A 22,495-nucleotide genomic window follows, 5' to 3' on the forward strand; every position below is an offset into this window, starting at 1 on the left:
GTTTAAATGTTAAAATAATTAGCTTTGATTAATTAAAGAATGAAATTCAATTTACAGAAAATCTTGGACTACTACTCTCATTAAATATTTTTCCATTTATAATCCAAATTTCTTATGTTGTCTTAAAATTGCCAAGTGACTTCATTTTAGCTTGCCACTTGGCTTAACCACATTGCAAACTACTCTCCTTTTAATATAATATAGATAAATACATATTGCTATGCCAACTCAAGTTGCTTGTTATATTAAAAGCACGGAGACCCTTAGCGAAATGTCGTTCGCCTTTTTTACCCTTTGAAATTTGATTTCACATTAGACAAAATAATCATTTAATATTTCATAATATTTGAGAATAAAAATTGAATTGTTTTTCCTATATTTAGGAATAAATAATCAATTACTTCCCTAATATTTAGGATTTCTTTCCATCATTTTTAGGTTTTGAAGTCCTTTTTTCCCTAATAGTTTAACCTATTTACGCATTCCTTTTTGTTAACATTCGCCCACTTACAACGTTTTGTAAGATTTAGGAGTCCTCACCCCCCCCCCCCCTATTTTAGCATGAAAAGATTTTTGCCATATAGCTATTTAAATACAAGATATATGCATATTATGTTATTTTTTTGCCATAAATAATCATAGTTAGTTATATCATTAAATTTGAGTCATGATCTTTCAAAAATTATATAGCATGAACATGAAGACGTCATATTTGTAAACTTTAAATCACAATCTATGAATGCTCGTCTTTTTCTTTTTCTGGTAGGAGAAAGAAATTACTTTTTCCAATTATTTGTTTGTTCCTGTTTTCGATATAGTTCTTTTATCTTATATGCCACTTCTTAAAAATATAGAGTTATAATGTACTTTGGTGACTACGACCATATTGATTTATTTGATGTATTATGTTTATATTATAATTTTATATTACAAAAAACATATACTATTGATATGCAGGTAACGTTAGAAATATTTTTTATGTTTAAATAAAGTATAAGCAAATTAATAACGTGAATTTTTGATAGACAATTGAAAATTAAAAGGATGTCAGTTATGATTTTTTTTACGATATCTCATGTATGATTATTAGTTTAAACTGACACTTTTACAAATTTTATACAGGTTATTTAGATCATTTGCATTCCCTAACAGGAAATTGGTTAGACATACTAATACATATCAATAAAGTAAAATAAAAAGTTCATACAAAATATTTTTAGAAAACAAACATGTAAAGCTTTTCTTGTAAATTATTTTTCATAATATTTTTTTAAATAATATAAAAATTAAAATATTATTTTAATTAAATAATACTTACTTTTAATCCAAATTTAAATGAGAACTGATTATACAGACATAACAAAACTAAAATCTATATTCATGAGATTTGGTTGAAAGAATAAATTGTAATTCTGATTTTAATATAAATTTCATATTTTTACTCCTTCTATGATATTATTAACATAGTCTTTTCAGAGCCCGTCAACTGCAAGTAATTCAATTTTAATTATTGATTCTTACGCCGTGAAAGGACAACATTTGAATGCATCCAAATAAATACATTAATATATAATTGGGCAGAGAAAAGAAAGCTTTCTCCGAGACGAAGAAATAGTGATTTTTCTAATCTGTTGAAAATAATTTTTATATTATTTTTTATTGATAAAAGAAATTGAACAATTTGCATTTTCTTTGCGAGAAAAATAAAAGAAGACGTCTTTTGCCAGTTAGTTGATCCTCTTTCTAAAATAGGTACAAATCCCTATCTATGATTAGTATTTATCATTTTTAGGAGCATATAATTGTCTGTTAATTTTAAATTTAAAATACAAATACAACTTTGAATATTATTTTTAAATAGTTATTATCAAATAATGTATATTATATTAAAAGCACAAAGTCCTATAGAGAAATGTTCTTAGCCTTTTTACCTTTTAAAAATATAGTTTGCACTTAGAAAAATAGTAATTTAATTATTATTTTAATTAATATAGACTAAATTTTACATATTAAATCTTTTTTTATTTGAACTATATTGAAAGTCCTTATATTTAGAACCTTAAAATTATTAAAATTTTACCTTATCAAAATCTTGCATTTAACTGTATATAAATGATAAACAAAATAAATAAAGGGAATAATGAAAAAGATCAAAGAAAGAGGAAGTATGAGGTTTTGAATAATAAATAGGTGTTAAAGTCTTTTTATAAACTTTGTACGTTCAGATTTATATGAAACAATTATCAGTTATTCCAAAAAGATAATTTATGAGATATCTTAACATTTTTAACATTAAATTTAGATGAATATAAGTAGGTTTCTTGACTACAATTATGGCTTTGCATTTGATTTAGAATTTATTTATTGTATATAATGATTGAGATATACAAAGTATTTTTATTTGTTTTTTCTTTCTGGGAACATGTCATTCATGGATGACTTTTTTACCTAATTGATTTTTTATTATTTGAAAAAAAATCCTATTGAATAAGAATATAACTACAGTTAAATATTTAAAATTTGGCATTAGCTAATACTATTGAATTACTCATATCACTTGAATACTGATACTGCAAAACCAGATACAGAATTCTAATTTCAGTCATTGAAATAATTTTTAAGTTGAATTATTGACTGATAATTAAGTATTTATGTTGAATAATTATTTTATTATAGAGTTAATTATACACAATCAACATTCAGGAACTTATACTTTTATTTGCTAACTCAAAGATAAATTTTAAATAAGTTTTTACTCATTGACAGAGGAGGAACTTATACTTTTATTTGCTAACTCAAAGATAAATTTTAAATAAGTTTTTACTCGTTGACAGAGGGTACACCTAGTTTATTAAAAATTCGTAACCAAACAAGACACAACATAGTTCCTTCTTTCGTCCATCAGAACCTCTTCCGACTTTGTTCGCCAATTTTGACGGCGAAAGGATCAGAATATTGCTTATTTGGTAAAAGTGTTGCGCTCATCGTCTGAGAAAAAAGCCCTTAAAGTTGGATTGCGCTTATCAGATTCCCCTCCAAAATTTTCTGATTTTAGGTAATTGTTTAACCAATCTATTGTAATTATTTATAGTTTTGAGTTATGAGCATAATTTATAGCGAGAGAGTGCATATTATTTATCATCTTCTTCCATTTTCTCTGTTTTAATTTTTTGTTTTGTTTTTGGGTTTGGTTCATGGGTGCATTTCTTTTCCCCCCCTTTTTCCTCTGCTTCACTTGCGTAGTTTCACGTTGTTTCTGCTCGTGCTAGAGGTAGAGCCAGGATTCGAAGCTTATGGGTTCGGGATTCTAGTCGTTTCTAACTTACTGGGTTCTAAGTAATAAATTGTACATATTCAATCTATACTTTAAGACAATACAGGGTTTGAACCAAAGCTCAAACCAAAGCTGCTGGCTTTGGCCAAACCTGTTATCAAAGCACTAGCTCCGCTTATGTGTACTGAAGTTTTATGCTTATGGAAGCAGAATTGGACCTCAGCTTGACAAGTTTGATTTTATTTTTGATTTGAGAGGAGACTGATTTAGAATAGGAAAGTTTGATTTTTTAAATAAGTTTAAAGATATCAAGAATAGACTGTAGACAAAAAACTGACTTCATAATAAGATCAAAGCAAGTACAAACTATTATCATCAGTTAAAGAACAAGTAAAATTTGAGTTCAATATACGTACCATGACAATCTTTTTAACCTTCAACGCTTAACTATAAAATTTTAACCAGACGGTAATGGTTCATAAAGTGCATAAAATGACCTGATGCATTCACCCTTAAATATTTGGAAGAAATCATATTCATCAAATATGACTTGAGTTACAAAGTACACAGGTCAATCACACAGGAAAGTGTGGGACTATCTATCTTTTATTATTAAGTTCCTAGTTTTTGATGAAAATACTGTTGCTACTTATATGTACGTGTTTTTGGAGTTTGCAATTGAGTGATCCTATGTTGATAACTCTTATGCATATAACGTGTTTGAAGAACTTTATCACCAAAAAAAAAAATGTGTTTGAAGAAAGTTCTCTGTGATGTTTGGATCTGGTGCTCTCTTTTGTGCCTTAGCCTTATCTAGAGAAGTCGGCTTAAATCTCCTTTCCTTTCTTTCAGCAATTATTGTGGAATTTTGAACTGCTACCTAAATGCCTTGTCAACTAATCCCACATATTTCAAGGGGAACTCTTATGCTACTTTATTGTGCTTTCCTCTTTATCTGAAACAACTTTTCTCTAGATGTAGAATGTCATGGTCCCTTTTTTTTTGTTTTTTTTTTGTTTTTGATGAAGGTGTTGTATTGTTGGCATCAAGAAGATGCAGTTAGTACAAAAGAAGAGATGTTAGCTCCAGTACATCATGTGCTATTCTAATCATAGGGAGCTAACCAAAAAAATGGGCCATCAGGCTAGGCTCATTGAGCCAATAAAGTCTAGAAAGGGAATAACATTATTTACAGGGGAGATATTACTCCAACTAAAAAGATACACCAGACATCTAGCTTTCAAAAAGTGAATAGGAGTTGAAATGCCATCAAAATATCTTCGATTCCTTCCTGTCCAAAGACACCAAAATATGCACCCTGGGACCATTTTCCGGATACTTTTGATGGCCTTGCTGACTTTCCAAAAGCTCCAGCTTTCAACTGCTTCCTTAATGTTCTGGGGTAGTGTCCAGCTGATACCAAAAATTGAGAAGAACATTGCCAGAGATCAATAGTCACTGTGCAATGCAAAAATAGGTGATTGATTGATTTCAAGTTTAGCTTGCACATGTGGCATCTATTAACAATCTGGAAGCTCCTCCTACAAAGATTGTCTTGTGTCAAAATAGCACCTTTAAGTTTAAATAACTGTGTGGCCTAAAGACTTTGCTCTCAGGCACACTCCCCGAGGAGCCTGTGAACCTCGAATTTTGAGTTCATACAAACACCATCGGAGAGCCACTACTGACGTGAGGCGACCCCTGCAGACAGCTTCGCCATCAGATCTCCCACGCGCGGCCAAGCGCCGGCGAGCACTCCACCACGCGTGAGACTTCTCCGGACATCTTTTCAACTTTTTTCTTCAGGACAGCATCTCTAGCACCCTATTCCGACCCAACCCATCCTGGTAGTTCTAGATTCTGATCACCTTTACTTTTCTCCGGCGTCGGGAAGTTTTTTTCCGGCCATTTGTTCCCGAAAGTCTTTCCGGCTACTATAGCAGACACTTCCTTTCAGTTATGATGGATGATAACACAATCTATTTTAGGGTGGGTTTTAAATCTTATGACATTGCAAGGGATGAATCAAGAGCAGAGACTTGGTATAATTGGATAGAGCGAGGGCACAACTTGATCAGAAGAACATTTTTCAGTCAAAAGACGATGGAATGGCTATCCTATGCCATTAGTGAAGCATCAAAAGTGAAGGGAAACTCAGTTAGAAGATGGAAGTTTCAAGACCACTTTACACAATTCTTTTGCTCGAGGCACTACAACAAGCATGGACGATATATTAGTATCATTAGCTTGCAAGGGAAGGCTAAAAACAAAAGAAAATTAACAATTATTATCCCAGAAATGGCATTTAATACAGGTTGGACAGACATTGCAGTTAAGATCTCAAATTTCATTAAATGCAAGGCCCAGAAGGCAGTTACATTTACATCCAGAAATACAGAAGATCTTCTTACCTACTCAGAAACAATCAGGAGAAATAAATGGACTACTAGAGAAATAAATGAGGCCTTTGTTCAGGAAAAAGATGGTATCATCAGCATCTCAGGTGAACCCAACTATTCCCAAAACGAACTCCTCTCCAGGAGTGTGGTAGGTTGCCTTCCAGTGGAAATCTCTGACATTCCCACTCTCTTAGATATTCGTCGATGGGCTAGCAGCACATGAAAGCAGGCACACAGAGTCAACATCTATGAGATGGGTCAAAATCGTTTCCTTTTTGAATTCTCGTCGAAGAAAACTACAGAACACGTCCTCAAAGGGGTCTGGCACGGGAAACATCACAAATTTTCTCTTCAATGGTGGTCACCGATAGCAATCTCTATCACAAAAACCCAGGACCTTGATCAAGTTTGGATCAGACTAGTTGGACTCCCTCTACACCTATGGTCCCAGAAAGTGTTCAAAGAAGTGGGCAATTATTGTGGAGGTTGGGTTCAAACTGAAGAAGAGACAAGAACTCAGAAATCACCTCAAATGGGCGAGACTGAAGGTGAAAGGGAACAGAGATTTAGTCCCAAAGGTGGTTGATGTGGAGAGCGAAGGGATCATCTTTACGATTCAAATATGGTGTGAAGCACGGGTAAGATTCAGCTCCGGCAGTGACAACCTATGTTGCGCGGACTCTCCAAAATGATGCCGCACCCGTGTCGGATCCTCCAAAAATACACTATTTTTGGAGGATCCGACATGCACCCGGCAACATTTTCGGCGAGTCTAAGCAGCATATGTCGAGACTAGCCAGATTTTCAAATATTGAAGAGCACGGCTTTATGGTTTTGCTCTCAAGATCTTAGTGATGGGACAGGGAACGTGGGTTGTTCTAAGGAAGTACAACCTACGTCTATAGTTTTAAAAGACTCGCGTGTGCTGTCACGTGAGAAGGCAAGACTCTTAAGTGACCCTTTAAATACAAGCCCTAAGGAAAATTCTAAAAAACCTTTGAACCCAGATCCTTTGGCCCAAAGTCTTCTGGAGGCCAAGCTGTTAAAAGGGATTTCTACAGATCTCAGACCCGATCCACTATTTGTAGAAATAGACGCAATCTCTCCATCTTCTTCACTTATCCTGCATGCTACAACCCACGAAATAAAGCCAAACTTGGAGGACACAAACACAACATCTGAAGAAGAGAGAAGCACAGAAGCCCAATTTAACCCAAGCAACGCAGAAGATACCATGTCTGTCACCAAGGAGATAGAAAATTCCTCAACAGAACTGCAAGCAACTAACAACATGCAGATTATTGAAGCAAGTGAAGATGCAAATTGGACAATTGAAGAGGCAGAACCACTGAATATGCAAAGCAGAGAAGATGAGAAGGACCCAGATTTCGACACTCCAATCTGGATTCACCAAAACATCATCAAGCTAAGCAAAAAGTTTGGATTAGATTTTCAAGACTGTGAGAAGGAGGCTCTGCAGCTATTCATGAAGATTGATCACAAGAGGCAAGCAAACAAGGGAGAAGCAGAATTGGCAGCGGCAACAACTCCCAAAACTAAGGGTTTCAAAGAGCTTAAAAGTCTGGATATAGGGAGCAATTTTCAAAGCAATGGCACCAGAAGCAGGGGAGGTTACCTTATCATCAAAGATCAATGAAAGTCAACGTCATACCATGAAATGTAAGAGGGCTCAACAGGCCAAGGAAGAGGGAAAAGATCAAGAGTTGTATCAATACCTGGAAAGCTGATGTGTATTGCTTTCAAGAATCCAAATTGGAAGGTGATATCACAAGAATTGTTAAAGATCTATGGGCAAACAAATGGGGGAAATTTGCACAGCTGGAAGCCAGCGGAACCAGAGGAGGCATTCTGCTTATGTGGGACAGTAGGATTTGGGATGGTGAAATAAGTAGCTTGGCATCGTACTCTATTTCATGTAAATTCACTGGAAAAACCCAGGATTTCACCTGGCATTTAACTAGTATTTATGCTCCAAACGATAGAGAAGAAAGAGAAGAGGTTTGGTGGGAAGTTGGCGCAGCTAGGGGATTATTCAATGGCCCCTGGATTGTATGTGGAGATTTTAATACAGTTAGATTTCCCTCCGAAAAGAAAAATTGCAACAGATTCACTAGAGCAATGACTGATTTCTCTGAATTCATTGAAGACATGGGTTTAGTGGACTTACAACTGTTAGGAGGCAGATTCACTTGGAGAAAAGGAGATAGACACAACTTTGCAACCAGACTTGACAGATTTCTGATCTCTAAAGACTGGGATGAGGGTTTTAAAAACATAAACACAATCAACTCTTCATAGAGTTACTTCTGATCCCACCCCATTGTTGCTTCAATGTGGGAACTAGGAATCAACTAAATCCTATTTCAAATTTGAAAATTGGTGGTTGCAGACGGAGAGATTCAAAGACATGATTAAAAACTGGTGGCACTCATTTACTTGTGAAGGAAGGCCGGACTACATCTTGGCTTTCAAGCTGAAAGCCTTGAAAGATAAACTCAGAAATTGGAGCAAAACAATCCAAGGGAACCTGGAGATGCAGAAACTCAACATACTATCTCAATTGTCTGAGCTAGATGAGATTCAAGATCAAAGAGACCTGAATGAGGATGAAATACTTACCAAAGCTACCTTGTCTATGGAGTTTGAGGAAATTGCTAGACACGAAGAGGTAGCATGGAGACAGAGATCCAGGGCAACATGGTTGAAACAAGGGGACAGGAACACAAAGTTCTTTCATAGAACAGCCAATGCACACAGAAGACAAAACAACATTGATTTTCTAGAAGTAGAAGGCCAACCTATGAGGAACCCAACTGATATCAAAAGAGAGATTGTCACATACTATCAAAGCTTGTATGCAGAAACAGAAGAATGGAGGCCGCAATGCAACCTCAGAGTGTGTCCCACAATCACAGCCGAAGAAAACCAAATGTTGCAGAGTCCATTTGAAGCTCAAGAGATATGGAATAGTGTCCAAGCATGTGCCGGGGACAAAGCCCCTGGACCTGATAGCTACTCCATGGCTTTCTTCGCCCATTGTTGGGAGGTGGTCAACACAGATGTAATAGCCGTTGTACAGAACTTCTATGATAGAGGAATCTTTGAGAAAAGCTTCAATGCAACCTACGTAGCTTTGATCCCAAAGAAGAAGGGCGCCAAAGAACTGAAAGATTTCAGACTTATCTCCTTTATAAGTAGCATTTATAAAATGATTTCAAAACTACTTACTGAGAGACTCAAGGAAGTTGTGCACAAATTGGTAGACACTCAACAAATGACCTTTATCAAAGGGAGACAGATTATGGGCGCCATTCTCATTGCCAACGAGCGTATAGATGCAAGGATACGAAGTAAGAAACCAGGGATATTATGCAAACTTGACATTCAGAAGGCCTTTGATCATTTGAATTGGAACTTCTTACTTGGGCTCTTAGTGAAAATGGGTTTTGGAGACAGATGGGTCAACTGGATCAAGTTTTGCATAAGCACAGTAAAATTTTCTATCCTCGTAAATGGCTCACCGGTTGGCTTCTTTCCATTACAGAAAGGGCTGAGGCAAGGAGATCCTCTCTCCCCCTTCCTTTTTATCATAGCCATGGAAGGCCTTAATGACACGTTGAAAACTGGTCAAATCAACAATTGGGTCAAGGGTTTCAAGGTATCTCACAGGGCAGCCAACAACCTGGAAATCACACACCTTCAATATGCCGATGACACACTGGTGTTCTGTGATGCTGACAGAGAACAACTGAAGATGATGAGGGTGATATTCATTCTATTTGAAGCTATTTCTGGGTTGCACATTAACTGGAGCAAAAGCCATTTATATCCCGTTAATAAGGTAAATGGACTCCAAAACCAGGCTAAGAGAGAAATCAGAGATGCTTTGAAGACAGAAGTAGCACCATACAGAAATTGAAAATGAAATGTTTAGTTCTTTTCCACTTTTGGTGTAAACAAAAGTATATGGAAGATCCAGAATCCATTATTGATGTCCTAGGCTCTCTATAGTACAGTAGGGATTTAAGATCTTCCTATACCATTTTCTGTAAATTTGAAAGAATGCACCTCCTTGGTGCAGTTGATATATATACAAAATTGTTACCTTCTAAAAAAAATAGCACCTTTAAGAGTCGTCCATGCAAAACAGCTGACCTTTGTAGGCAATTTGGTTTTCCAGATTAGCTTCCAAGGCCACATGTCAATAACTTCATTCAAAGCACAAAGTTTATTGTAGCTTGCCTACACTGTATATGCCCCTTCCTTAGAAGTGCCCCATCTTAGCTTATCTGTGTGTTGGATACTCATTGTACAATTTGCTAACCTTCCAAGTAGATCAAGCACTTCTTCTATCTCCCAGTCTTGTATGTTTCTCCTGACCTCCCAAGTGTTGTTGGATCTATTCTGTGCGACTGTTGAGTTAGGATCAGTAGCTAGGTGGAATAGAGTAGGGAAGGTTTCTTGAATTGTGAAGTTCCCTAGCCACTTATCCTTCCAAAATTTCACATGTGCTCCATTACCTACTTTGAAGGACACTTCTTGTTGGAAGACTTCCTTTAAGCTGTCGATGTGCTTCCAGGGCCCAACCCCATGAGGAGCTCTTGTGGTTCTGGTACTCCAATTATCTAGGTGACCATATTTGGCTTTTACTATTTCCTTCCATAAGCTTGTGCCTTCTTGCCCATATCTCCAATTCCACTTCATTAGCAAACTTTTGTTGTGTTTTGAAAGATCTCTAATGCCCAGACCACCTAGTGACTTTGGTTGAGTTACAGTTGCCCACTTCACCAAATGGAATTTGTGACCTTCACTGTTATCTTCCTATAAAAAGGATCATCTCAATTTGTCTAGCTGCTTTTGGACTTTACTTGGCATAGGGAAGAGGGACATGATGTAGGTTGGTATGCTGTCCAAAACACTGTTGATCAGAGTCACCCTTCCACCCATTGAGAGATACTAGATCTGCCAAGTTGCTAACCTTTTCTCCACTTTCTCAATCACACCATTCCACACCTCCACTGACTTATGGTTTGCTCCCAAGGGTAATCCGAGGTAGGTAGTAGGAAATGAGCCAATGTCACAACTCATTATACTTGCCAGCTCGTCTAAGTCAGGTACCACATTGACCTTTTCAGCATGTTTATGTGTAGACCTGAAATAGATTCAAAAATAAGGAGGGTTAGATTGAGGTACTGCAACTGCAGTTTTTTAGCCCCACAGAAGATTAGTGTGTCATCTGCGTATAGCAGATGGGAGATTGATATTGAATTCCCTGAGTTGCTTCTTATCTTGAACCCTTCAATCCATCGTAATTGCCTTGCTTTATCAAGCATTTTGCTCAAACCTTCCATTGCTATGATGAAGAGAAAAGGTGAGAGAGGGTCTCCCTGCCTAATCCCTTTCTGAGGGGAGACAAAGCCAACTGGAGATCTGTTGATGAGGACTGAGTATTTGACAGTGGTTAGACTGAACTTGATCCACCTTTTCCTCGGTAAAGAAACAGGAAGGTGAAGTCAAGAACGTTGTTGTGACCAAAACACTCACGCAAGTGCACGTGATCGACAAGTAATATAGTAGTAAGTAGAGTATCGTTCCCACGAGGAATTGTGATCAACTTCTCGACTGATGAAGACTCAAACAATTATCAATTCAAGCTAAATTATCACAAAATATATAAAGAACCAATTTACAACTTACTTAATAATTGCACAATAATTCAACACAAAATTACTACACCAATTACACAATATTTTGATAACAATTTTGGTAAAGATATTCCAGGGTCATGGACTTGCTAGAAATCATGCTACTATTTTAGCTTAAGATTGATTTATTGAATTATCCGGGTTATTGATTATAGGGTTAATAATATTCATAAGAATCTTTCGAGTTCTTATGCATCTATTCAAGTTAAATTAATACCTATATGTCTATGGTATTAATATTAATACAAATGCATTTACAAATCCTATTTCTCAACCAAGCAAGGCAATTAAGTATAGTTCTATCTTAATTGTGAATCTTTCACCCGATGCCCAGGATCCGGATCTTGCTCTATTTGATTCTATATGCAATCAAGAATTTCCTTTTTCAAGTTTAACTCAAGATTCGTAAATAATATTTCACTGTTAGCTACGCAGTAAAATAATTAGAAGCAGAATCAAATAAACAACCCATAACGATAAATTCAAGATATTCAATCTAAGCTTCAAACAACAAGATCATCTAACATCCATGACCCAAGAATACTAGAGTATTTAGCTACTCATAATCATACAAAAATCAACAATAAAAGTCTTAAACATAATATAAACAAACAAATAGAAGAAAGTTTGAAAGAACTCTTTAAAAATCCTTCTCCAAGATGTTCTTCTTCTCCTTCTTAGCTCCAAGATGAAGCTCCTCCTTCTCTTTCTCTCCCTCTAGGATGAATAGTATTTTTGCACTTAATCCCCTTAAAAATCTGATCCTCCTCATAATGGAGTTCTTGCTTTATGTAAGTTAAGTGGGATTTTTAGAAAGAATTCCGAGTTTACCCCTAAATAAAGTTTCCTCCGGATAGGACCCGCGCGAACTATCGCGCGAAGTTTCAAAGTTAGCACGATAGTTCGCGCGGTTCAGTAGCTTCCAGGCAGAATCCTTCGCGAACTATTGCGCGAAGTTTAAAACTTCGCGCGATAGTTCGCGCGCTTCAGTAGCTCGCAAATTTTGTGATTTTATTTTCCGTCTCGTCCTTGCATACACTCGACTCCTAGGGGTTATTCTTGCTCATAAATCATTCCAATCTCCTCTTGAAAGCATCATTAGGCTTCTTATCCTGCAAGGTATACATATTTTGAGTAGAGCCTGTTTTTCCATCAATTATCCATAATATGACATTGAAATATAATCAAGCATAAGCATAAACAATAGCTAAATCACCCAGATTTCGCCTATTATCAATATCCCACACTTAATTCATTGCTAGTCCTCGAGCAATCAACTAGAGAATTCTTTACTCAACTCTTTCCCTTAATGCCTTACACCTAGAACAATGTACATGTATTACGCTTAGTAGTGAACAATCCTAGCCTCAAAGTCGACTCTCAAGTACCATGCAATATTCACACTTCCTCAAAGTACTCTTTACAGAAGTCAAGATTTTCTTTTCTGTCACAATTCATATGACCTCACAATTACATTAACAAAGACTGAGTTCAATCCCCCACATTCAATTCATATATTCATATATATCAAGGAAATCACTCACTCTCACAAAAGAAGTCACATGCATGCAATTGGTACCATAAACTTGCCCTTAATGTAAATCTCTATTAATGTAGGCTAGCTCAATCCAAAATCAATTAGGACTTTTTCATGGTTGTAATGTGGGCTAAGGGACGGGTAGGATGTATTTAGGAATAGTGACTCAACCCCTAAGCACTTTAACACATCACACGAGCAATTTTTAGCATAAATTCTTCAACCCACTTCTCATTTATACACAATATCATCCCAAAAATACGCCCTTCTTCTTTAAGCACTCTATTAATTCATTCCCACTAGCTAGAGCAAAACACAATATAATTTTTCTTATCACTCAATTTCTGCTAGTGGTGTATTCGTTTACAACATAAGTGCCCCTTTCATCCTTTTATTGGTTCCACTCAAAAGCCACCCCACACTTATTTCCTTCTTACTTCTTTTAGCTCTCCTCTCATAATTAACGTGCTTTAAGAGGTAAAAGGATCAAGACAATGTCAATTAAGAACAAAAGGGTATAGACTTGTAATGCGGGTGCCAAACAAAAGTCTAAAGGCTCAAAAGGGTTAACTAGGGACAAATTTTATTTGTGATAAGCAATTAAGCTCAAAAAAGGTCAAAGAAAGCCTAACATCATTTTTCAAACCAAGCATCACCTCAAATTTCGCTTCAACTCACATACCGGGCAAGTTCTAGACACAAGTACAATACATGGACTACACAAATACTCACCACACATGGCATATGACTCATTCCAGATCAGCTCATCAAGACACTCCATTACGAGCATTCAATTCAGTACAAACATACAAATTAAGGCACTTTCAGTGAGATTCAACAATTAAGACTAAGCGCGTTACACTCTAGGGTCTATTGTGTTCAGGTGTGTCAACGCTATGGGTTCACTTTTCTATAGCTTATAACCTAAAAAGAAAAAAATCATTCTTGGAACTAAAAACTCCTGAAAACTGAAAATTGGGAAATTTAGACCCACTACATATGCTCGGTTCAACATAAACCCTTGGAAAAGAACCGTGGCTTAAAGAAAAACCAAGGGGAATTTGTTATACTTCCTAAAAATAAAATATATTAAAAATAAAAACAAAAATCTTTTTGTTGTTTTCAATAAGCTCAGTCCCTCAAGAACTCCTTATCTAAAAGAATCCGTCATCAGACCGCGCCAATATAACATCCAAAAACATCCAAAAAATAAAAAAAAAACTCGCAATTTATATGTTCAAGAACAATTACTCCAACAATACTACAATTACTAACAACACTAGATCACCAAAACATTTAAAAACAAAAGTGAAATAGTCACGCAATCCCAAAATATTATATTGTACCACACCTCCAAAACAAAACAATAATCCGAAACAATTTAAACGACCTAACAATCCATAATTATTACTAATAATTACTACCCTCCTTTCCTCCTTTTCACCCCACACTTAAAGCGAGACATGTCCCCATGTCTTTCATTATAAACAGGAGATGAAACAGAAGTACTTCCCGGAGGAGTCACTCTTGATCAGACACAGTTTCGGGATTCACGTTGCATGCACGCCCCAAAGCTCGCATCCAACCCATGAACTTCTTTTCCGACTTGACTTGTCGGTCAGTTATTGTGTCCACACGAGTATTCAAATCATGGATAGAAGTGCGTATCTCAGCCACCTCTTGTTCCAATGTGGTGGATCGGGATACTCTAGCACTTCTTGAAGAGGATGTTGCGCGTGAGAGTGCTGCAGCTGATCTCCTGGGTGCTTGAGCCAGTACTTCTCCCTCCACATCCATATGCTCTTCCTCCTCCGAAGCGTTCGAACCACTTTCATTCTCTCTACCTATCTCTGCTGCCGGGGCTGCCTCGCTGGTGGTCGGGCCAGGTCTTATCTTGTGGCTTTTTCTTACCAGCCCATCCACACGAATGTTTTCAGGCACTTGCACATTCCTGCAAAGTCTAGTCACCAAAGAAGGGAAAAAGAAACCATACTGGCGTTGGGGACATCTGATGAACATCTCGTCATGTATCACTTTTGCCATGTCGAAGGGAAGGCTTTTGATGAAACACCAAATCAACGCAGCCCGAGGTCCATTCACCTCTGTAGTATTTGTGGAGGGAATAAGTCGACTGTTGATCACATACAACCAGCACTTCGCCTCTTGAGTTAAGGCAGCTGAATGAAACTTCTCTCCAAATTCTAACCATTCTATCGTTTTCCCTGGTTCACAAATTTCATCAAAGAAGCGTTCCCACTTGGCATCGGTTGGATGACGCCCATATTCATAGAAGTCCGAATTTTCAAGCAAAGGGCCGGGCAGTTGATAAGCTGCGCGTATCGCCTCAATGGAGGCATCTACCTCTTTCTGGCGCACTATGACCACCTGATGGACGTGCTCGGGTAAATTGGCATAAAATTCTCGTACCACCATTTCATTAGCCTCCCCTGGCTCGTCAATGAAAGCTTGCAACCTCCGCTCCTTCAACTCATTGAACATGTGGGGGCATCGTTCCTTGACCTTGTTAATGTGGATGCCCCTTTCAGCAATTGCCTTCTTAACCGCCTTTGCTATGAAACGATTATGAGCCTCAAGGGAGACAAATTTGGTGCTATCATAAGAGCGCGCTGGAGCAGCCCTTTGGCGGTTTGATGATGGACCTGTGGCTAGGCGCTTTTTCGTTGGTGCCATAATACCTGCAAAATGTGGATATATTAACTCAGCTCAACAAAACAATTATGACTTGCTGCGGTTACTCAGACTTCACACGCAAAATTGGTCATAACTACATAATCATGCTCATTGAGGCTTTTCCACAAACACCTTGTGGGCAGTAAGCTTTCACAGTGTTTTTCTAATGGTCTTGCAACAATGGCTTCCCACAAAAGTTCATTCATCACCCCATTCAAGTACTACGCACCCCACACTTACAACAAACTAAACCCACAATATATTTTACCAAGGTTGAAACCCAAATAACCAGATACAACTATATTAATATCTTAACATTCAACAAGAAATTTAAAATCTGAAAATAGCTAAAGAAAATCACGCGCAACATATGAAAAAAAAAAAAACTAATAATCATACAAAAATCAACAATAAAAGTCTTAAACATAATATAAACAAACAAATAGAAGAAAGTTTGAAAGAACTCTTTAAAAATCCTTCTCCAAGATGTTCTTCTTCTCCTTCTTAGCTCCAAGATGAAGCTCCTCATTCTCTTTCTCTCCCTCTAGGATGAATAGTATTTTTGCACTTAATCCCCTTAAAAATCTGATCCTCCTCATAATGGAGTTCTTGCTTTATGTAAGTTAAGTGGGATTTTTAGAAAGAATTCCGAGTTTACCCCTAAATAAAGTTTCCTCCGGATAGGACCCGCGCGAACTATCGCGCGAAGTTTCAAAGTTAGCGCGATAGTTCGCGCGCTTCAGTAGCTCGCAAATTTTGTGATTTTATTTTCCGTCTCGTCCTTGCATACACTCGACTCCTAGGGGTTATTCTTGCTCATAAATCATTCCAATCTCCTCTTGAAAGCATCATTAGGCTTCTTATCCTGCAAGGTATACATATTTTGAGTAGAGCCTGTTTTTCCATCAATTATCCATAATATGACATTGAAATATAATCAAGCATAAGCATAAACAATAGCTAAATCACCCAGATTTCGCCTATTATCAGTAGGACCAGCTGGCTTGATCAAATGCCTTCTCTATGTCTAGTTTACATAGAATTCCAGGGACTCCACTTTTGAGTCTCTCATCTAGCAGCTCATTTGCAATAAGAGCTGCATTAGTTATCTGTCTATCTTTTAGGAATGCATTTTGTTCCCCTGAGATTAGTTTCCCCATCACTGTCTTCATTCTTTCTGCCAGATGTTTAACCACTATCTTATACACACTTCCAATAAGGCTTGTTTGTCTAAAGTCCTTGAGCTCTACTGCACCCTTTTTCTTGGGGACAAGTGCAATGAAGGAGGCATTGCTAGACTTTACCATATGACAGTTATGGTGGAAATGGTTGATTGCTGCCATGATGTCCGGCTGGATAAAGTCCCAAGTTTTTTGCTAAAAAGCCATTGTGTAACCATCAAGCCTTGGGGCTTTATCTGGTACACAAGAATTGATGGCTGCCATCACCTCTTCTTCTTCAAAGGCTCTTTCCAACCATACTTCTTCCTCCATCGAGATCTAGCTAAGTTTTCAAAGTTGACACTAGGCCTCCGTTGCTCACTTTCTGAGTAGAGCCCCTGATAAAAGCTTAGGATTTCAGTTTTGATGGATTCTTGGTCCTAGTGATTTCTTCCCCTATCTTCAATCTGTCAATGTAATTGTTCCTTTTGTGGGAGTTAGCCACTTTCTGAAAGAACTTAGTGTTCCTGTCACCTGCTTTAAGCCATAAACATCTTGATTTTTGTCTCCATAAGACCTCCTCAACCTTTGCTATTTGTTGTAACTCCACTCTTATCTGCATTAGTTTCTCCTTTTCAACTTGTGTTTGGGTCCTGTTCTCTGTTGTTTGCTCCAGCATTGCTAACTCCTCCAATAGTTTAGTCTTTTGTGTTTCCAGTCTGCCAAACTCCTCTATGTTCCAATTACTGATGTCTGCCTTGAGCCTTCTCAGTTTCTGCACAAGTATAAAATCTGGGCTGCCTCCTATCACATAACTCTGCCACCAGTTTTTAACCTTATCAATGAAACCCTCCACCTGCCACATATTTTCGAATTTGAAATAAGAGGGGGTGGCTTCCCAGTCACCACACTCAAGGAGTAGGGGCCTGTGATCAAAGATCACTCTTAGGAGGGCTAGCTGCTTGATAGCTTTGAAACTGTCGCACCATTCAGGAGAAATTAAGAACCTGTATATTCTCAAAGCTGGCAATGAGTCTTCACCTCTGAACCAGGTATAATAAGCTCCTTGTAGAGGCAAGTCTATAATAACCAGGTCTTGAATGATGTCTGAGAAGGATACCATGGCCCTGGACCTTCTAACACAGTTGTATCTTTCACTTTCATACCTACAAACATTGAAATCACCCCCTATAACCCATTGCTCATTCCAGATAGATCTGATTGCTGCAAGTTCTAGCCATAGTTCCTCTCTTTCAGGATTTGTGTGTGGCCCATACACCCCTGTAAAACATCATCTGAATTGTTCATGCATGCTTTCTAACATGCATGATAGAGTGTAGTAACCTTGATGAGTATCCCTGTTTGCCCATTGTCTTTTGTCCCATAGGATGATAATTCCTCCACTGTTACCTACAGATTTCAACTCTGCCCACTCAACCCAACGATTACCCCATATTTGCCTAATTCAGGATACTGGGAATTCTTCAATTTTTGTTTCTTGTAAACAAACAATATCCGGCTTCCACTTCTTAATCAGTGATGAAGTTGTTGTCCTTTTATCAACTTCATTCAATTCCCACACGTTCCAGCTTAATATTTTTACTTTCATCCAGAAAAAGCTTTGTAAAACCTGTCCCCATCCCCTTTCCTTTTACCCTCGTAATTTAGGCCCCATTTCAGTCTTTCCAGTTCTGTTTCTTGCTTCTTGCTTCTTCTTACCCCTTCTCTTTTCCTTGCCTGGTGACTTTTGTTTCTGTAGCTGCATTTGCCGCTTTTGATCCATTCGGAGGATGATGCCCATAATCTCATGTTCAAACCCTTCTATGTTAACCCCAGAAGCCTTGCATGCCTTTAACATCACAGTTTATACTCTATTTGCCAAACATCTTGCAAAAAGATGTTTAGTTGACAGTTTGTGCTTGCTTATTTAGCGTGCTGACAAACGGGAAATAGTATGTGTTGTGGATCAATAAGTTATCAAACAGTGGACAGTGCAAATTATCTAGGTCGAGTCTCTTTAGGTTTGGTGCAGATTATCTAGATTGGCCGTGAAGTTGCACAGAATGCACTCAACCTCTTTTGGCCACCACCCCTTTCTCTATTTTTATTGGTTTCCTTTTACTCCTTCAAGTAGGCGTGCCTTCAGAAAACCACAACATATGGGGACGATTTCCTTGCACTGCTCTTGTATCGTTATCAATGCAATACCAGGATTGTGATAATCTAGTAAGCTTTGTGCTATGCTTTTGGTATTCCTTTGTGTTTATTTTTATAGATCAGATTTTCGTAGGATGGGAGATCTGAAAATTTCATCCCAGTGAGGTTAACTTCCATTCTGCTATTTTTTTTTAGATGCAGTAATATCTTTCATTAAGAAAGGCATCAAGAAGATGCGAAGTTACAAGAGGCATATTTGCAAAATAAACAAAAATACAGGAGATCATTGTTTTCCCCAAAACAAAGTCGAGCTAATAAAATCCAAAAGGTGTCCAGTACTATTTACTGGGGACAACTTTGTCCAGCAAAAATGATCGAGCAAGCATTTAGAAAGGTGTCCATTCTGCTACTTCATCCTTTTCGACACCATTAAAACCTTAGGAGCGAGCAACAATTGATTTTGATAGAATAAGCTTTTCAACATAAAACATGGAGTATGTCATGACTCATGGGGCTTATCTTCTTTTCTCTTCTTCTTTTTCCCTTTTAAAATAATTCGAAGGTAACTCATTCTCAACCTAGCTAACATTTTTAGACATACCCTACTAAGTTTTTTTGATTTGTACCCTACTAAGTTTATATCTAAGATTTGCTCTTACTGGGAATAGGAACATAGTTAATGCACTAAACCACTTCTCAGAGCACGTACATTCATTGAGCAAGTAGACAGCTGCCAGAGCATTACTTGCAGCACAGTTCTACACTCTAGCATAACAAGTAACGATGAATCAATCAGGCTCTGATGTTTTATCCTCCTCAGTTTATCTCATGGTATTACTCATTTATGAGATATGCAGAACATGTCAACCGAGAAGATTCCAGCGCAAACAGCACCTGCTGTTGCATCATCATGCCGAAAAAAGAAGTCTGAAAGTGCCACGTTTTTGGAGGATGTAAAGGATCACATTGATGAATTTATAAATGCCTCAATGGATGAACACAAGACTTGTTTCAAGAAGACCATCCAGAAGGTTAGTTCCAGATCAAATAGCTACAGATTGTTCCTTTTCTTTTTTCTTTTTTTAGGCATTATGGATTACCCTTAAAAGCTATGCATTTGTTTATGCCTTCAGATGTTTGGGATGTCTAAAATTGTTGCTGAAAGAAATGCTGAAGCAAAGGAGGTTGAGAGCTCACTTCCTCTCCGAACTGTTGTATCTGAGTAAAAGATTCACAACGGGGAAAGAGGAAAAGGAGGGTGAGATTGGAAGGTCAAAATTGCATGCAATCCAAAGCCGTTCTCTTGCAAGTTCTGTCGTGCTATCCACATGTATAATAAACAAAAATTTGAGATTCTTTTGCCTAAGAATCCTTTCTGCTTTTGCATCTGGCTGGCTGTATCACACATTAGCCATGCCTAGATAAGACATCTCAATAACTTTTTGATGAATCCTCCAAAATGATTGTGTGATCCTTCGTTTTTATGGTTTGAGCTCTACTTTTTCTGCTAATACATCCTCCTTGTTTTAGTTCTGTTCCATACTCTATGCATTCTCTGGTCGAGTTTTCAAAGAATGCCTTTGCAAGAGCCCCAAGCCCCTGAACAACTAAAAGTGCTCCTTCTGAAGTTTCTGAGCCTGCTCCTATGCAGAGATTAGATAGAAAGGCCACTTATCAAAAAAAAAAAAAAAAAAAAAGAGAGATAGAAATGTATCTGGCGTAACTGGTAAAGTTGTTGCCATGTGACCAGGAGGTCATAGGTTTGAGCCATGGAAATATCCTCTTGCAGAAATGTATGTTAAGGTTGCATACAATATACCCTTGTGGTCCGGTCCTTTCCCGGACCCCGCGCATAGCGGGAGCTTAGTGCATTGGGCTGCCTTTTTTTTTTTTTTTTTTTTTTAATTTTTGAAAAGGTATCTATCCACAATTGGAATTGTAGTGATTGTCGCTGAGTTTGAATCCTAGTATGTAACCATCATGAAAATAGTTGCCTAATTGGAGTTTTTCTACTCATCAGTTAGTTCAGTGAAAAAAGGTAAACATTTCTAAAGCACTTTGTTTCTGTGAACTCTTGTGTTAAATAATTAAAAGCCATTCCACTCTTGATTGCTGTGAGGACTTTCTTTTACCTTCATTTTTGTTGTTGTTCTCTTTTATAACTTTCAAGTAGTTCTAACAAGAACATGTTTCAGTAGTGCTTCAACACAAATGCCGCTCCTTAGTACAATCTCAGTAATCGATCCTGAAGCTGGTTTGGATAGAGAGATAGGTTTTATGTACTTGAAATTTATGTCTTTAGGTTCTTTTACATTTATATGAGCATATTAAAAGAAAATTTAAAACACAAACCCAAACGAAAGTTGATTTAAACTTCCGTTTTGGGTTCCTGGCGACAGTGATCTTCAAGCAAAAACAAAAAGAGTGAAGAGGAAAACGAGGACTCAAAAATTTCACAGATACTCCTAAGAAATTTCATATAATACTCCTACTAAGTTTATCCTGTTAAACATTCATAAATAACAAAAGATGTCTTTGATTTGTTTTACTGTAATTTCAGTTTAGTCTTCTACGTAAAAGTTGAAAGTGAATGCATTCTTACATGTAAGTTACTTTTTGTTGGATGGCAAAAGGGGATGGAACAAGCTTGGCAAGAATCCATTTTTTGCACTTGAAAAATGTGAGATAACAGTTGTAGCTGTGAGTAACTGTTTAATTCTCCTTTTGCACTAAACTTTACAGATTAGTTATGACTTTGACTAATATCACCACAAACTTTACCTGTCAGATCAAAAAAATTCTCTCTCTATTTTTTTTTCCCTGTTCGTATACTCTCTCTCCTAATTTTTAACCCCAGCTAAAGAACGTGATAATTAATTTTCAATCATAAAAGATTGCGAAATCAAAGGCTTTTGGGGAATTACATTAAAGATTACTAACCAATCAAGTACTGTAGTATTTTATTGTTGTTGTTATATTATAGAATTATGAACTTTATTATGTTAATATTAAAGCTTAGTAATTACCTGTGAACTGTTAAAACGAATTTCGGGATGGGGTATCATATGAAAGATAGGAAATTGAAGAAGGAACAAAAAATGAGCATATTGCATTAAATACGTTCCATTCTGATTGTCCCCATTTGGATTAGGTTGTGATAAAAGGAAACAAATTGGTCAGAAAAACATCCGCTGACCGAATGATTCGTTCGCTTCGTTTCTTTCTATCAGGATCCTCTGTTTGTTCACGTTACATCAACGATTGACAAACCAAAATAAAATTAAAGTTAAAATCTATTCACTTATGCTCAAAATGATATACTCTCTCAACTTTGTATAGAAATGAATTTGCTCTCACCTAAGCATATTTAGAAGATAGAGTTTAACTTGTATGTAGTGATAGTGTCAAATTTTTAAATACTTTTGAGGTTTAGCGTGATATATGTTGGGTGTGCGAACAATGTCTCACATTGGTAACTAGAAAGATTGAGAGCTTACATATAAAATGTAAGGATCTCTTAATGGTGTAAGACTTTTTGAGAAAAATCGTGA

At 37.0% G+C, this 22,495-nt stretch overlaps 2 protein-coding genes across 3 annotated transcripts; one reads left to right on the forward strand and one right to left on the reverse strand.

The window, feature by feature from the left end:
• Positions 1-2,843: 2,843 nt before the first annotated feature.
• Positions 2,844-20,473, forward strand: LOC107815879 (uncharacterized). 2 transcript variants are annotated; one of them, XM_016641526.2, is made up of 3 exons: positions 2,844-3,055; positions 19,794-19,975; positions 20,078-20,473. In XM_016641526.2, the coding sequence occupies exons 2-3, from the start codon at positions 19,796-19,798 to the stop codon at positions 20,168-20,170; spliced, it is 273 nt and encodes a 90-aa protein (XP_016497012.1). In that variant the 5' UTR covers positions 2,844-3,055; positions 19,794-19,795; the 3' UTR covers positions 20,171-20,473. The 2 variants fall into 2 exon arrangements, with proteins under 2 accessions (XP_016497012.1, XP_016497013.1); XM_016641527.2 differs by having other exon boundaries at positions 2,848-3,055; positions 19,802-19,975.
• LOC107815877 (uncharacterized) lies at positions 17,197-18,645 on the reverse strand. Its single transcript, XM_016641523.1, has 3 exons — positions 18,443-18,645; positions 18,132-18,247; positions 17,197-18,068 (listed from the first exon to the last, which is right to left on the reverse strand). Exons 1-3 carry the CDS (start codon positions 18,643-18,645, stop codon positions 17,197-17,199), a joined length of 1,191 nt encoding a protein of 396 aa, XP_016497009.1.
• Positions 20,474-22,495: the final 2,022 nt, after the last annotated feature.

This window comes from Nicotiana tabacum, chromosome 8 (assembly GCF_000715075.1).
Source record: "Nicotiana tabacum cultivar K326 chromosome 8, ASM71507v2, whole genome shotgun sequence".
NCBI classification, from domain to species: domain Eukaryota; kingdom Viridiplantae; phylum Streptophyta; class Magnoliopsida; order Solanales; family Solanaceae; genus Nicotiana; species Nicotiana tabacum.